This window comes from Asparagus officinalis, chromosome 1 (genome assembly GCF_001876935.1).
Source record: "Asparagus officinalis chromosome 1, Aspof.V1, whole genome shotgun sequence".
Classification (NCBI taxonomy): domain Eukaryota; kingdom Viridiplantae; phylum Streptophyta; class Magnoliopsida; order Asparagales; family Asparagaceae; genus Asparagus; species Asparagus officinalis.
Window position 1 is genome coordinate 47,310,393 of NC_033794.1, and position 16,408 is coordinate 47,326,800.

The 16,408-nt window shown below is 39.6% G+C and overlaps 3 protein-coding genes across 10 annotated transcripts in view; 2 read left to right on the forward strand and 1 right to left on the reverse strand.

The window, feature by feature from the left end:
• LOC109823621 (transcription factor MYB3R-1-like) overlaps window positions 1-6,360 on the forward strand; it is a 21,982-nt gene extending 15,622 nt beyond the window's left edge. For 4 of the 7 annotated variants that reach the window (XM_020389905.1, XM_020389912.1, XM_020389936.1 and 1 more), the window contains 3 exons: window positions 4,314-4,440; window positions 5,649-5,879; window positions 6,019-6,360. In XM_020389905.1, the coding sequence (XP_020245494.1) occupies window positions 4,314-4,440; window positions 5,649-5,879; window positions 6,019-6,162 (502 nt within the window). In that variant the 3' untranslated portion in view covers window positions 6,163-6,360. Of the gene's footprint in view, window positions 1-4,313; window positions 4,441-5,648; window positions 5,880-6,018 lie in introns of those variants that run through there. The other 3 variants (XM_020389925.1, XM_020389918.1, XM_020389943.1) reach the window with 3 other exon arrangements.
• Window positions 7,601-11,930, forward strand: LOC109823653 (rop guanine nucleotide exchange factor 12-like). Of its 2 annotated transcripts, XM_020389976.1 has the most exons (8): window positions 7,601-8,099; window positions 8,431-8,547; window positions 8,980-9,134; window positions 9,218-9,292; window positions 9,833-10,102; window positions 10,354-10,671; window positions 11,234-11,507; window positions 11,580-11,930. In XM_020389976.1, exons 1-8 carry the CDS (start codon window positions 7,817-7,819, stop codon window positions 11,627-11,629), a joined length of 1,542 nt encoding a protein of 513 aa, XP_020245565.1. In that variant the 5' UTR covers window positions 7,601-7,816; the 3' UTR covers window positions 11,630-11,930. The 2 variants fall into 2 exon arrangements, with proteins under 2 accessions (XP_020245565.1, XP_020245555.1); XM_020389966.1 differs by having other exon boundaries at window positions 11,234-11,930.
• On the reverse strand, window positions 12,257-15,870 carry LOC109823663 (eukaryotic translation initiation factor 3 subunit L). The gene is made up of 7 exons (XM_020389987.1): window positions 15,302-15,870; window positions 14,919-15,217; window positions 14,472-14,811; window positions 14,244-14,392; window positions 13,328-13,421; window positions 12,635-12,706; window positions 12,257-12,521 (listed from the first exon to the last, which is right to left on the reverse strand). The coding sequence occupies exons 1-7, from the start codon at window positions 15,434-15,436 to the stop codon at window positions 12,477-12,479; spliced, it is 1,134 nt and encodes a 377-aa protein (XP_020245576.1). The 5' UTR covers window positions 15,437-15,870; the 3' UTR covers window positions 12,257-12,476.

Genomic DNA, 16,408 nt, shown 5'->3' on the forward strand with positions numbered 1-16,408 from the left:
GTCTTTGGTGACTGCTTTTTGAAAAGTCTAAAATAAACACCTAAAGGTGTACTCACTGGTTTAGCATCTTGTATATTAAACCAGGAGAGTACTTTGTTGATGTACTCAGCCTGTGATAACATCAAAGTCCCAGTTTTCGTGTCTTTCTTGATCCTCATTCCAAGAATTTACTTTGCAGCACCAAGATCTTTCATTGCGAACTGCTTTGATAATTTTCGCTTCAAATTTATAATCTCTTGTATCTGAACCTACAACGAGCATGTCATCAACGTATAATAATAAAATAATAAAGCTATTATCAAACTTCTTGAGTTAGCAACAATGATCTGCTTTGTATCTAGTGAAACAGTTGCTACCTATAAAGTTGTTAAACTTTTTGTACCATTGTCTGAGAGCATGTTTTAATCCATATAAGCTCTTCTTCAAACGGCAGACTAAATTTTTCTTGTCTGTCTTTATGAAGCCTTCTGGTTGTTTCATATAGATCTCCTTCTCCAAATCACTATAAAAGAAAGTTGTTTTTACATCTAACTGTTTAAGATATAAATTCTCAGTAGCTATAATTTTCAACACTAGTCTGATTGTAGTCGACCGGAATGAAAATTTTATTATAGTCAATACATTCCTTTTGCTGAAAGCCTTTGACAACCAACCTTGCCTTGTAGCGCTTTTCCCATCATGTTCTTCTTTGATCCTGTAAATTCACTTATTATGAAGAGCTTTCTTACCTGGTGGTAATTCAGCTAAGTCTCACATCTGATTTGACATAAGCCAGTCTATCTCATCTTGTATAGCAGACTCCTACTTGACTGAATCCTCCACCTGCATTGCTTCATCATAACACTTCGGTTCACCATTATCAGTCAGCAACAAGTAGTGCAAAGAAGACGAATAACGCTGGATTAGCTTAGGAATTCTGGAGAAGCGTCTCACTTCTGGCGTGCTTGGTTCTTCTTGAACTACTTCAGGACTAGTCTGAACATCATTTTTAAAAATCTCCTCAAATTCAACAAATTTCTTTGTTTCAACTTTTGTACTGGAGCTACTTGATTCTGCAATTGATCTGTCTTTGTAATGTCTTTGTACATCACATTCTTATTGAATATGACATCCCTGCTTCTAATAATCTGTTATTTTTTATAATCCCAAAACCGGTAACCAAACTCATCACCACCATAACCAATAAAAATACATTTGTTAGATTTGGTATTAAGTTTATTTCTTTCAACAGAATCTATATGTACATAAGAGATACAACCAAAAAATCTTAAATACGAAAGGTTTACCTCTTTTCTGCTCCAAGCTTCTTTCGGTATTTCACCATCCAAGGAAACTGAGGGCCCGCGGTTGATTAGGTAGATTACGGTATTGATAGCTTCAACCCATAAAAACTTGGGCAAGCTGACATGTATTCTTATGCTTCTAGCACGTTCATTCAAAGTTCTATTCATGCGCTCTGCTACGCCATTCTGTTGCGGTGTTATGGGAACTGTTTTCTTGATCCCGTTGTTTGCGCAAAATTCTTTGAATCTAGTATCTTTGTACTCTACTCCATTGTCTGACCTTAACCGCTTTATCTTCAAACCAGTTTTATTTTCCATCATGGCCTTCTATTTTTTGAAGGTATCAAAGACTTCTGATTTCTTTTTCAGAAAATAGACCCACACATTTCTTGTAGAATCATCAATGAAGGTGATATAGTACAATGAGCCTGTAAAAGATGGAACTGAAGATGGTCTCCATACATCGGTATGAACCAGTTCTAACTTTTCTATCTTGGGTGTCTTATCAATCTTTACAAAACTAACTTTCTTCTATTTGTCAAAGATGCAATCCTCGCATAGGCCGATATCTACATTCTTTAGATCTGACAGCTTCCCTTTTGACAGAAGTGTTTTTATCCCTTTCTCGCTCATATGGCCAAGCCTTTGGTGCCATAGGCTTAATTTTTTATCTACTGTAATAATATCCTCTAAGTTAGAGGTAATATAGAGAGTACTATTTTTTTACCTCGAGCAATAACGAGTGTTCCTTTGGTAATCTTCCATTCATGACCTGAGGAGGTTGTACAGTAACCCTCTCTATCAAGCTGTCTCACAGAAATCAAATTCATTTTAAGGCCAGGGATATGTCTCACTCCTTGCAACTTCCATGTGGTCTGATTTGATAATTTTAATCGGATGTCTCCCTTACCAACAATCTTTAAGGTTTCATCATCTGCTAGATGTACCTTTCTGAAATCACCGCTAACATAGTTCTCCATGATTTCTCGGCATGGGATGGCATTGAATGATGTCCCTGAATCAAGAATCTATAATTCAATCGGACTGTTGATGCTTAGAATCATAGCATCACCTCCTCCTTCGGTCACGTTGACAGACTCCTGTGCGTCTATATTTTTCTTCAGTGCCCGACACTCCCTCTTGAAATGACCCTTCTTGTCATAATTATAGCAATTAAAATCTTTCTTTCCCGATCAAGATTTGCTCCTTCTAGATTTTGATGTACCGTGATTTGAACTTCTTTCTGAAGTTCTCCCCTAGACTCCGTGTGTAAAGATGAAGAGGTTGATGCTTCACCCGATTCTCTCCGTCAAATTTTTACTAAGAACCAGATCACGAACATCATCAAATTTCAACTTATTGCTTTCTGATGAGCTACTTACAGCTATGACAGTAGCATTCCAACTTTCTGATAGAGAAGACAAAAGTATCAATGCTCATACTTCTTCATCAAACTCAATTCTAACTAAACTCAACTAGGTTGTGACTGTATTGAGTTCATTGAGATGTAAGCTACTGATGCGCCTTCTGTCATCCGCAAATTGAACAGCCGCCTCATCAAGTGAACTTTGTTTGAGATAGAGGGCTTCTTATACATGCTGCAGAGAGCCGCCATACGACCCGTCGTGGTCTTTTCCTTTACTATGTTGAAAGCAACATTGCAGGATAGCGTCAACTGGATAACTCCAAGGGCTTGTCTGTCAAGAAGAGCCCACTCTTAATCCTTCATGTCATCTGGCTTACCTCCTGAGAGAGATTGATACAGCTTCTTCTGGTACAGATAATCTTCGATCTGCATCTTTTAAAAGTCAAAGTCCGCACCATCGAACTTTTTAATTTTAACATTCCTTTTATCTGCAGTCATCGCTCCCACTCGAATCTGGCACTCTCTGGATCGTTTTTTACTGTTTCTGCGAACCACCGTGTATTAAGACATCTTTGTCGATAAATCGGTACCGCCGATAAAGTTTTACTATTCACAAAATTTACTATTCATGTGAATAGTGACCTTGTAGAAAATTGACAAAAATCACAACCAGAAGTTTGATACCAGTTGTTGGGAAATTAACACAAAATTCCCTATAACCAGATTTACGAGAAAGCGAAATAAATGGGAATAATAAGACATAAATTTAACGTGGTTCGGCACAAAATTATCTACGTTCACGGGATGCTGCAGATCTTTCACTAAGGGGAGAAAATTTACAAGTGTTTTTACACTCAACTCACAAGAGAAATATTTCTAGAATTTTTCCTCACAAAATCACTCTCTGATTTTGCCTCTCTTTTCAAAACACTCAGTAGATCAGGATACACTCAGCTGATTTTTTTCGATATTGATTAAGGGGGGAGGAAGGAGGCTTTTATAGCCTGCGTATACCCCCCCTCCTCCTCCTTTTTTTCTTCCTTCCATTTTTGATTCTTGCTCTTATTTTTCCTTTCGGTGTTTTCTTTGTCAACAAAAAACAGCCCCTGCTTTCGGTGGCTTGATTTTGTTGACAAAAGCAAAGACACCAATCTTGATATTACGCTCCAAGCTTGCGAGCCTATTGGTGCGATGTAAGCTGTGGGACTCACTAAGTGCAACACGTCGTCTAGCTGAACCATCAGTGAAAGTGCATCTATTGCACTTGAGCCCATGACTTCATCATATTAATCACTCTTGCGTTCGCTCACCTACCATTGAGGGATTAAACATTGGGGTGTCACGTGGAAACTCAAACATGCACTTTTATGCAGATTATTATGTGATGTCTTACATTACTCTTCTCACGCTAGGATGATGCTATGGTGCATGCAGTGAGCTGACACTCTTCTCATGCTTGTATGTTTCTTTGAAGCAAACAGTGTCTTGAGATTCTAAGAAATTTTACTTGGAAAAACAGAAACATATATAGTAATTTCTTATATCAATGCTAATAAATTCAGATAAGCTCAGGTACAAATTTGAGTATTTAATTTACAATTTTACTTATATTAAGTTTTTTTATGGAGAGTTCCCTTCTTCCTTCTGTAATCGTGATTCTTTAGTCCTTGCAGTTTTGCTGACACCCCTAGCATCAAAAGAGGTATAGAATCACCTTCAGCATGGAAGTCACCTTGGTTCATGAGCTCTCTTTTGCCAGGGCATGGGATTGGGATAGATCCTTTTCATGAGGTAGTCCAATGATTTGCATTAGCTTTGTCTTTGTCACCGAGTGGTGCTTCATACTTCCTCCTTCTATTTAATATCCTCGCTTAAAGAATCAAGGAAGTTTCGCTTCTAATTTGTATTTTTAATCAATTATTACATAGTTCTGTTATAAATCATGTAGCAGCAGTAAGGAGTAGCTTATTTTGATTGCTAAAGGTCAACTCCTGTCCAATTCAATGTTTGTGCTCTGTTGATGTTTCATAACAAGCATCAGTATTGGCTTGCAACATTTTCCAGCAATAGTGCCCTTATTAAAATTTAAAGTTGGGAAGTTCCGGGTTGATATATTATAGAATAATTTTGGGGTTAAGAAATTTTCAAGGGAGAGGAGGTCGGAAATTAAAGTTTCCGAATTAGGATTTAGAAGAAGATGATAGAGGGAGGGGTTGGAAATTAGGGGTTCCAAAAATTTATGAGGCAGAAGAAGATTCTGAATGAGCAAAAAGGTTGTTTGTACTTTATGTTGCATCCAGGCATAGCGGGAGCATTGTGCACCAGGCAGCCAATATGTCTGCGGTGCTTGTTTTTCATATTTGTCTCTTGTTTATGTAAGTCTATTGTTTTTCTTTACCTTGTCGTAAAATTGCATAGTCTGTTGATAATTCCGCTGCATACAGTGTTAGATGGTGAAAAGTTAACTGCAGAGTTGTACTTTATGTTGAACCAGATCTGTGGAGGGATTTCGAGTAATTTAGATTTTGTAATTGCATCCCAGACTGCAAAGCGTGCTTTTCATACTCTGATCTATGGCTTGTACCCATATATGAATCTTTATGTGAACTTAAAGTATGTGAGGATTTATCATTTACATCTGAGGTTCGAAGATGAGAACGCATGTTGCTTCTTTACCTTTGTACAACTAAGCTTTAAAATGTATTAGAGGGTCCACAGAAGATGAATAAACTTCTAGTTAACAGAATTTAGAAGTTCATGTAACATTTTACTGCAAGGTGTAAGTTCTTAGTTGTTTACTGATGAAGTAAATAATTGTTAATTGTTTCATTTGATACAATGTTATGTTTCTGTATCAGTAGAAGGCCATCGAAAAATGAAATTAATGGAATGGATTGTCAGCTGAAAACTTTGCTGTTGAGAATAATTAAAGATCTTCTAACACCTACCCTTTATTTCCTTGTAAAGCAAAGCTTAGTCCATGTTCCTCTATTTTCCAGGAGATTCCATATTACATGAGCCCGGGTGATAGAACCTATGATGCAATTGGGCTAATGAGGCAGTTAAATGAGCAAAGTGCAGCTGCAGTGGCTGAGGCTCGTGAGGTTCTGGCTAGCGGAAAGCCTGATGCAGATTTTGTAAAGAGATGTGCAAGCAGTGAGAAGTTGTTAAAAGGACATCAGTCTGGCAAAGGGACAGATATTTGTGATTCTATGTCGCCAAATAATGTGGTATAATACTCTCATTGATCCTTATGTTTTTTTGTCCAATTCTCATTTAAAATATGCTTCCAGGACTTCGCAAATCTTTCAGTGTAATCTGTATGATTAAACCTACAAGTATTTTTTTTTTTTTTTCATTGACATGCAGGCTTTGCAGGTGGAGGGTCGTATTCTTGATTTTAGTGAGTGTGCCTCACCCGGTAAAAAAATAGAAAACAGTAAAGTAAGCAGTGTTGAGTTCTCAGAAAGCTTTTCAAGCCAATCCTCCTATCTCTTAAAGAGTTGCAGATGACATTTGTTGTTGCACCGAAGTAAATATGTACTCATATTGTTAATATAAGAAGTAGATGTATATGCGCCCTATAGAGAGCTCAGAGATTGATTATTTCGTTTCATTTTATGGTAATTCTATTGTATTTTATCCAGCTCGTTCTATCAGAGTAGTGCAGGAGTGGGCTTGCTGCAGATTATCGTGCAAATACGTTATTCATATGTCGTCCTATACCTTCAGTGTGTTCATTGTAGTCTAGTTATGAATCTCATTAAACTTGCTAGTAGTACCAAAAACTGTTACTTGTTGCTATGAATGCAGTAGAAGCATATTTATTGTTCCCTTATGAGTGGGTCTGCCGAAATTTAAAATAAGAGCGGTGAATATTCCTAAACTACTTTTCTACTAATGTGTAGGATTCATGATGACTAGTAAATGTTCATAGCAATTCACAAAGGAAAGATCTCGCATTTTTCTGTTTCTTACAGTATGGAAGTAGCTGCCGATTGTAGTATTGTTAGTGTTTCCTTGTAAGCAAAATCCATTTGAATGGACCCACCGAGGTTGATCCGGACGGTTGGGACGTTCCAACATAGGTCACACAGTCTTAGGTTTGATTGCTGATTGGGTTATAAAAAAAAGAAAAAGGGGGCCCAGTTGAATGTTCAGAATCGAAACATTCCGAGCATCATATTATTTTGGAAGGAAATCTATTCAATTTTCAGTTTTTTTTTTTTAAGAAACATGATTGATGTAGAAGCATGAATGATACAGAGGGTTGGCTGCATTTGAAGCAGATTTTATGGAAGAAGAGAGGATTGGTTGCTTTGGAGACAGATTTTATGGAAGAATTGAGGAGAATGTATATACACGTGTAAGATGGAAAATTTGGGTTTAGGCCAGTCTGTTTTTTGTATTGATGCTTAACAGGCACATATAGTGTAGAGAAAGAAAAAGAAATACTAAAAAACTGAAATTGGCAAAGAGATGGAGGCTTTGATGATTAAATCTCTGTTTGAATCTGATTAATTTAAAATCTTAAATAATTGTACCTCTCTGACTTGGCAACTTGAACGTATTTTCAAGTCAACCATTCTATACGCAAATTAAAATCTCTGTTTGAATCTTAAAATCTTAAATCTCTGTTTGAATCTTGTTAATTTAAAACTGCCCCCCTAAACTTTTGGTTTTTTTTTTTTTTTTTTGGGGGGGGGGGGGGGGGGGGGGGGGGGCTCTATTCCTAATTTGGGGAAAAAAAGCCTATTTTCCGGGTTTGTGTCATACAAGAACCTAACACTTGTATATTCTTCAAATATCCTTTCATCCTTCAACGACCTCTCTTTGCTTCCTCAAACATGCACCCCACGTCCACAAAAACAAAAAACAGAAATTTGGTTGATTAAATTTAGCTTTACCTCCCCCAAAATCTCTCTCTCTCTCTTTTCCCAACCCAAAGTCTCCTCTTGCGTCCTTTTTGCCAACCAAAGGGTCTCTCTCTCTCTTCCCCCCTCCCCTTAACACAAACCCATTATTGAAATCAACATTCAACCATTTTTTTTTTTTTTGAACTGAATATCAACATTCAACCATTGCACCATCAAGAGAATCACATTCTGCCATCTTGAATCGCCGCGATGATCATCACCACCTCAGGCTCGCCCTTTTGGGGCGATTAATGGTTCGACTGCTGAAAAAGAGACAAAGTCAACATTGTAAATCGCCGGTCAACGAGGAGGAGGCGATGTTCGAAGGGAGACAGGCTCATAGCCTGATATTAGACAGGGACGGAGGTGAAAATGGGGATGAGAGGATGTTTAGGAGTCAAGGTTCGAAGAATGCTTCGAATCTTGATGGTCAACAGATCGGGTGGGCCCTTGATCGGTCCATGAGTAAGATAGTTCCAAAGTCTCGGCTTAGTAAGGACGGTGGAAGTAGCTCAGGTCGTCAAGGACCTTCAGGTATCCTAGATAACCCCGTTTGAACATCAGAGGGTCTACGTGCTAATAAAATATTGTGGTTAGACTCCCGTGTAAAATCTCTGTCCTGATTCTTGTATTCTTGGATAGGCTCACTAGTTTCACCAAGGGAAAAATTAAAAATTAGAGCATGAGGCTGATCTACAAATGCTGAAACTTTTAGAATAGTAAGTGGCTGACTCCTTAAGAATATAAGAGGTGTATATGCAATCGAACTCTGCTTGGCATGATGATTAAGAGACCAATATGTTTTGATGATTGTTCCTTTTTCGTTTGATGTGCATTTTGGTTGATGTTTTATGATATGTTACAGATGTTGAGTTGATAAAGGAGAGGTTTTCAAAGCTGCTTTTGGGTGAAGACATGTCAGGTGGAGGGAAAGGGGTATCATCAGCATTGGCTCTCTCCAATGCCATCACTAATCTTGCTGGTAAATATATAAGTATATTTATGAACAATTTCGTCATCATTTTTTCTTATTTTGTTCGCCTCTCAGCTTTATGTTTGTTGTTGCTGCTGCTGCTGCGAGTTCATGGTATCATTTTGTTTAAGCATCGCATGAAATCAGTTGGCTGATTCAGTGACTTTAGATTGGGACAACGCGATGCAATTTTCTGGCATTTTGACAGTTTGGTTTTATATAATCAAGACCCTGAAACTAATTCAAAAATCTTGTAAAAGAATCTAGCTAAACTTTTCACTTGCGTTTTGTAATATATTCAAGGCTGTGACAACTCATTTCAGTTTCAATGTTCCTTTTTTTGCCCCCCTTCATCTCACAGAAGAAAAAAAATATCCTGTCATGAAACAAAAACTCATTCAGTCTCATCTCCAACATTATCATTGACACATTTTCTTTCAGCTTCTGTATTCAGTGAACAAAATAAATTAGAGCCAATGCCTGCTGAAAGAAAAGCTCGATGGAGGCGAGAAATCGACTGGCTCCTCTCAGTCACTGATCATATCGTCGAATTCGTTGCTTCACAACAAGTATCAAAGGACGGAACCAGTATGGAGGTCACGAATCTCTCCGCTATGAGTATTTTGATTCAATTTCTCTTCTAAATATACAAAAAAAAACTAAAACTTTTTTTTAACAGATAATGGTGACTCAACAACGTAAAGATCTCCTAATGAACATTCCAGCATTGCGCAAGCTCGACGCCATGCTTCTTGTAAGTAATCTAGTTGTCGACATCACTTAGTGATTTTTCGGGTAAGTTTCACAAAATCCCTAAAGTTCAGACCATTTTGAGATAACCCCCTAAGCTTTATAAATGTCACTTAGCGCCGCCACCCTAACCTTTTGGGGCTTTTCTAAAAATCCTCCAAACTTTCGCAAGTTTTCAACATACCTCCCTCATGGCATGATGAGGGTTTTCTGAAACTTTATCAAAAGTTCATTGAAGAGGTTTTCTGAAAACAATGTTCAAAATTTGGGCCTCCTAAAAATAATGTCGGAAGTTAGGGGGGGTTTGAAATAATGTTGAAAGTTAGGGGCAACGCTGTTAGGGGGGTTATGTTGAAAAAATTGAAAACGTTTGGGGCGTTTTGTGACAAGCCCCAGAGGCTAAGGGGATGACATGACATTTATGAAGTTTAGGGGGTTGTCTCAAAATGGGCCAAACTTTAAGGGGGTTGTGTGAAACTTAGCCTTGTTTCTTTTTTATCTCTACTTGTTCTGGTATCGTTCATCACGATGAAAAAAAAAATAGGGGTATCTGGACAACTTCAAAGATCAGAATGAGTTTTGGTATGTAAAGAAGAATACCGATGACGCTGAAAAAGATGGTGCACCCGGGAACGATAAATGGTGGCTTCCTCAAGTGAAAGTCCCTCCAGAAGGATTATCCGACGTCTCGAGAAAATGGCTACAATTCCAGAAAGAATCGGTGAATCAAGTCCTCAAGGCCGCGATGGCGATCAACGCCCAGGTTCTGATGGAAATGGAGATTCCTGAATCATATATCGAAGGCCTACCAAAGGTACATATGCTCGATTCAAGATATCATAAATGCACACAGACCACCCTTGCAGTATAATGCTGTTGAACTTACTACTCCCGTAGTTTCATTCCTCACGCTTGTATCCTCGGTAAATTTCAGCAGATATTGGCCCCCCTGGGAAAGATTAATTAGTTCACTGAAAATAGGACTTATAACCAAGGGGGGCTACCTGCAATAACCCTTTTCTTTTTCTCTGTAAATAAATTTTCGTCTGATTATGTAAATGACAGAACGGGAGAGCGAGTCTTGGAGATGCGATATATCGGAGTATAACAGTGGATGTGTTTGATCCTATACAATTTCTTCAGTCCGTGGATTTATCGACAGAACACAAAGTTGTTGATCTCAAGAACCGGATCGAGGCAAGCATAGTAATCTGGAAGAGAAAGATGCACAACAAGGATGGAAAATCTTGGGGTTCAGCTGTAAGCCTCGAGAAAAGAGAGCAGTTTGAAGAGAGAGCAGAGACCATCTTGCATCTCATCAAGCATAGATTCCCTGGAATCTCTCAATCGACCCTCGATATCAGCAAGATCCAATTCAATAGGGTAAGAAGATGAAATGCGGAAAATACTTAAAACACATTCTTATCTTTTGCTGGCTAATTAGCACTTTTAAACACAGTATAGTTTCCCCTACTGTGCACTTATATACCCCCACTCGTTTCTCATAGCACTTCTGCATCCGCAAGTTTTTAAAATTAAAATTAGCACTTCGGTACCTTCGATTATGCAAACGTGAGGCGCTTACATTCTAATTCCAGAGCTTGCTAACCTTAATGCTTGTTGAATTTATTGTTAAAACTCACCCGAATTATTATATTTTAAACCTCCCCCGGTTCTATTTTGAAAATAGAATTGGGACAGATCTAACATAACATTCTACAAAATATCAAAGGTTCAAGAGCTTTAAAACTAGCGGCGTGAGAATATCCTTACGTTTGCACGCACGAGCGAAGGTCACCAAACCGAGTGAAAATTTTAAGAACTTGAGGGTATGCAAGTGCTGTCAGAAGCAATTGCCAAGCAGAAGAGAAGAAGCTGTATGGTATTTTAGTTTCTATTAACCTTGTTTGTTTAATAGCATAACTCTTCGACAAAATTTGTGCAGGATGTAGGCCAAGCCGTTCTTGAGAGCTACTCGAGGGTAATAGAAACGTTGGCTCACGCTGTGATGACGAAAATTGAGGACGTCCTTGACGCCGATGCCCAGGCTGTGGGCCCCACGCAGGACAGAAAGCAGACGCTTGACGAACCGATAAAGAAGCTGGACCCAAAAGAAGAGCTTGAGAAGCTAAACAACATGGAGGCGAGCTCGATGACGCTGTCCGATTTCATGGGGTGGCATTTGGATCAAGACGCGGACGCGGAGAAAAAAGAAACAGGTAGCGCAGATGACGGAAACTTGAAGAAGGCTCCTGCTAAAGTTGTGACTAACAAGAAATTTTCTTATATAGAGAAATTGGAGAACTTGGGAGGATTGAGAAGTCCAACGGCTCGCCATTGACATTTTGGGTCGGTTAAAGCAGCTGGAATCAAGATTATGAAGATCCATCTTGTCAGAACAACACATACAACAGGGCGGGTGATCGACACCATTCAAGGGTGAATAGAGGAGGGTCACAGTTTGGGATGCATACCCTACCTCGCTTCCCTATGTATATATATATAGGATGGTTCTGATAGGATTTGTTTTCAAAGAATAGGGAAGTGAAAAAGGGGGCAGACACAACTTGCCTTCAACTGTATATAAAGAGTTCAAGAGGCACAATAGAGCCTTCTTGGTTGCTCGAAGATGCTAGAGCACCGTGCTCCGCTATCCCCCTACAGTAATGGAATTGCATGAGATGTGACAAAATGCAGACGAACATAATTAGTTAAAAGGAAATCTTCTCGCCTCGTCAAAGCCAAAGGATAAACACGAGAAACCACCAAATCCTACGAGGCTAACTCATTTTGCTGTCCTAGTTTTGGACATTCTCATTCTCGTTGTGCATTGTTTTTTTTTTAAGCACAATGTTCCTAATCCTTACTACTACTATATTCGTACCACACGATCGATAACGTGTACAGAGAAGCAATACTACGATAGCAGACAACAACTACAAAAGCATGAATAGCAGTAGCCAGAGCGGACAACGAAGGGTACAATAGCTATTCATAAATATAGATACTCACCCATGTTCATACAACAAAAAATAAACAATAAGCCTTCGATGTTGAAGCACACATGATAACTGAAAACATTTCTAGTAAGTCAAAAGTCCAGATGAGCCTCAAGTTAAAAGACAAAACAATAGAAAAAGGCGAGAGCTAACATATAAAAGAAGGTGATGTTATCTCCAGAAAAGTACTCAGTCCAGTTTCACTCGGTCCAATTCGCCAATTATCTCCTCAAACTACACAACACAAAGCAAAAAGGTTGGACAATGAGTAAACAAAAATCAAATTGGTAAGTGTGACTCGTAAGGAAGGACAGTCATATTGACTGTTGTGCTCTTCAGCCTCGTACCTTCAAGATCTGTCTCAAGAAATAATCACCATAGCGTTTTGCAGACTTGGACTCAACAACATGTATAATGTCCTGCATTCAAAATAACAAAATCAGAAAGGAACAGGAACCTAGAACATTTTCTGTGCCTTTGTAGTCTCAGAGAAAGTCTGGGGGTTTCCAATGGAGCACATGAGCTTAAATTAAAGGACGAATTTTGGAAGTTTTCAATTGAGTGCCTGAGCTTAAATTAAAGGACCAAATAAGTTAGGTATTTCTCGACATGCTGAACGGCCTTTTAGATGTACAGAATCTCTTCATTTATACAAGAATTCATTGGCAAGAATTTACCGGCAATTAAAAGGTTGGCATCAGATTCATTGTGTGGTAAAGATTTTTAAATGTGAGTGCAGCCTCGGGCTTTAAAGCTACTGAATACATTCAGATGGAAGGAAAAGCTTGGATATCAATGAGTAGATGCAAACGCTAAGAAATGCGTCGAAAATAATCTGTCAGTAGCTAGCATTCTGTTTAATCTAGCAAATAATCTGAAAAGGAACTGCTCAAGTAAAATTTAATCAATATCAAGATTTGAGCACACTTTTTAAACGACTATTGATGGCCAGATGTTCTTCAAAAAAATTCTCACAACTTAAATTGTTTAATCTTCCATTGGCAACTATAAAAATTAATTTAAATACAGATAAAGTTTACCTCATTGATGTAAAAATCGACATCTGCATTAGAGATGATCTTTCCATCATTATCCACTGAATGCATTTTATGCTTGTACGTCATCAAAATTGCTCTGCCAAAAATAAAATGTTTTAAGATGGCCTGAGAATAAATACAGGTCAATGGAAATTCAAATAAGCTCCGCATTTGTGAGACCAGACAATAGATAATTTCTATACGATGCATGTTTGGATGAGATTTAAATCTAAGAACTTACGATTAACATGATGAGCATGGAACATATGAAACGTGATTTGGCAAAACTATATATAAAAAGAACCGTAGAGTAATTCACAATGGTAGGTAAAACATACAAAAGAGGGATGTTTATATTGTTTCCAGCTTGACATTCATCCTGGTATTGAAAGTGAGGACCAAGGATGTTTCTGAAAAGAAAATATTCAGAAATAGAATGCTGAAGCGAAGAAGTGCTCCTAGAGTACTGTGACCGAGGATGCCCAGGTATTCTTAAGAAACTTGTTTCGATGATTATGACAACTGCCATCTTTTATTCACTAAAGATGTTGAGAAATTAAGAAGGTTGAAAAAAAATATTAAGTAGCAGCTGAGTATGCAAGGATGGGTAACAGCAACAGAAAGTAAATTTACGAAGTAGTGATTGTTTCCATTAAGGGTAAAAAGAGGAAGGATCGATCGGACATAGTACATAACACAACTTACAATTAGTAATAAGCAGTTTGAAAAGGACATTACAAGAAGATGCGGGTGCAGGCAAAACTAGATTGAAACAGTAATAGAGTGACAGTAACTACTCTTGACCATGGAGCCAACCAATATGCAACTAAAGGCTTGGATTAATCGATGTAAACCTACTTCTTGTACAGCACAAAGATTGAGAAAATAATAGGAAAGGAAAGGAAAGGAAAAAAAAAACCTCAAAGTGGGTTCATCCACTTCCATGTAGGTTGCAAGCTTTCCAACAGATATGGTAGAATACAACTTCAGGAAACTGCGTGCACTTGCTAGTAGCTGTTGTTGCTTAACTTCATAAAGGAACAATTTCAGCTGTAGCCTATAGGCATCCTGTATTAGCCAGGGCACAGACGTTAGCTTATGAAACAAAACAGAACAAACAGCGACTTAACAAACACCAGTTGAATACCTGATTGTAGTTTGCAAGGGGTTCTTCTAAAGAAGGAACTGAAGGGGTGATGAATTTGGGACAGGCATACGTAAAAAGCTCATCATAGACAGCATACGCTTCGTCGTCGTATCTCTGCATCTTCAGCATTTTGTCGTTGTATTTCTCCTTCAGCTGGGTGTTCACATTCTCCTCGACAAGTTTTGACTGGGGGCATAACGAAAGGCATATCGCCAGCAAGGCGTACATCTGCTCATTTTTCTTCAGTATTTGATCATACTGCGGGGACCTCTGATGATACTGCTTGTACTTCAAAATGTAAAGCAGGATCTTATTGAATTCGCGTGTCGCCTCGACATACCTTTCCAACAACAAAGGGAAAATCAGCACACTCGAAAATTCCTTGCAAATGAATGGGGTTTATGCCTTTAAAAAATAAAAAAATCCCAGGGCGGGCGGGGGTCTAACCGGCGCAGCATTAGGTTGGCGAACCCGTAGTGATAGATGGTAGATATGTGGCTCCCGATCACTATGGTGTAGACGCCCTGCTGGGCGATGTCGATGGGCTCCAGGCACTTCAAACCGGTACGGTAGTCCCCCAGGAGGCAGTGGACCCTCAGCAGCCCGATCATGCCGTAATAGCCCAGCATCTTCAGGACGTTGCTCCCGCCCTCGTCCCCCTCCTTCTCCCTCTCCAGGATCTGGACGATCTGCGACTTCTCCACGAGGGCCTGCAGGTAATTGAGGACGCCGTACACGTTCCAAGCCTGCCGCGGGGGGGAAGATCAGGTCAAAATCGGATTTTTATTTTTAATATAATAATAATAACAATGGTCCAGGCGCTCTGGAACCTGGTCGAACTGCTTGAGCAGCTGCAGCTCCTCCTCCGTCTTCATCTTGAGCTTAGCCCTGTACTGGCAGTAGCTCTGGAACTGGTACACGAACTCGTCCACCATGTCCCAGATCCACTGGTTGGGCAGCTGCATGTTGACGACGCCGTGGAGGACGACGCCGAACAGGCTGCAGTAGTTGTCCCAGCTCTCCACCGCTCTGCTCGGCGTCGGGCTCAGCCTCCGTACACGTGCGGAACCACATCTCGCGGTACAGGAGGCAGAACACGTGTCGTTGTCCACGTAGGGGGCCCACGCGCGTCGACGCCCGCCACGGCGACTCCCTGAACATCCGGTCGCTGAGCTTCTGGAACGACGACTCGTACATCTGGTGGATCTCGTACACGTTCTTGTCGCGGATGTGGCGGTACAGGTGCACCAACGAACGTCTTCACCGAGTCGGGGACGAAGTCGGGTCGTACGGGAGGTCCGCCGCCGCCGGGAGAAGACTCGTACTCGTTGTGGGCCGTCGGACAGTCGCGAGGAGGCGATTAGGGCGGAGGCGGAAGCCGAGGGGTCTTTCCTTTCCCCCCTTTCGCTCGGGGATTTTTATTAGGGTTTTGATTGATTCGGGTGGAGCGGGCCGGGTCGGGTCGTCAGGCCCATGCGTGCGGTCACACCCGTTATCAAGGGCAAAAATAAGAAACTTACATAAAAAACCCGGAAAAGATCACTGACTTACGGGCAAGTATTTTCATAAATTTTGATTGTTAAGGGTTTTTTAGAACTTTTAGAGAATTTTTGGAATTCTGCGTGCTTAAATGAATCAAATGTCGACTTTTCACACTTTTTTTCTCCTACCCCCTAACTTGGTTAAAAGTTTACCAAAAAAGATGCTTGTTATAAGCTTTAGAACTTTTTAGAGGGTTTTTATAATTCCACATGCTTAGACGAACCAAACCTCAACTTTTCACTCCTTTTTTCCTACCCCCTAACATGCTTAAAAAGTTTTCCTCTATACAGGGTCAAAATTTATCCTTGGTGAATTTTTAGAAGGATAACAAACTTAGGTAAAGATGGAATAACATATGATAGGGTAAATTTTACCCCATAAAAAGTTTTAAAACT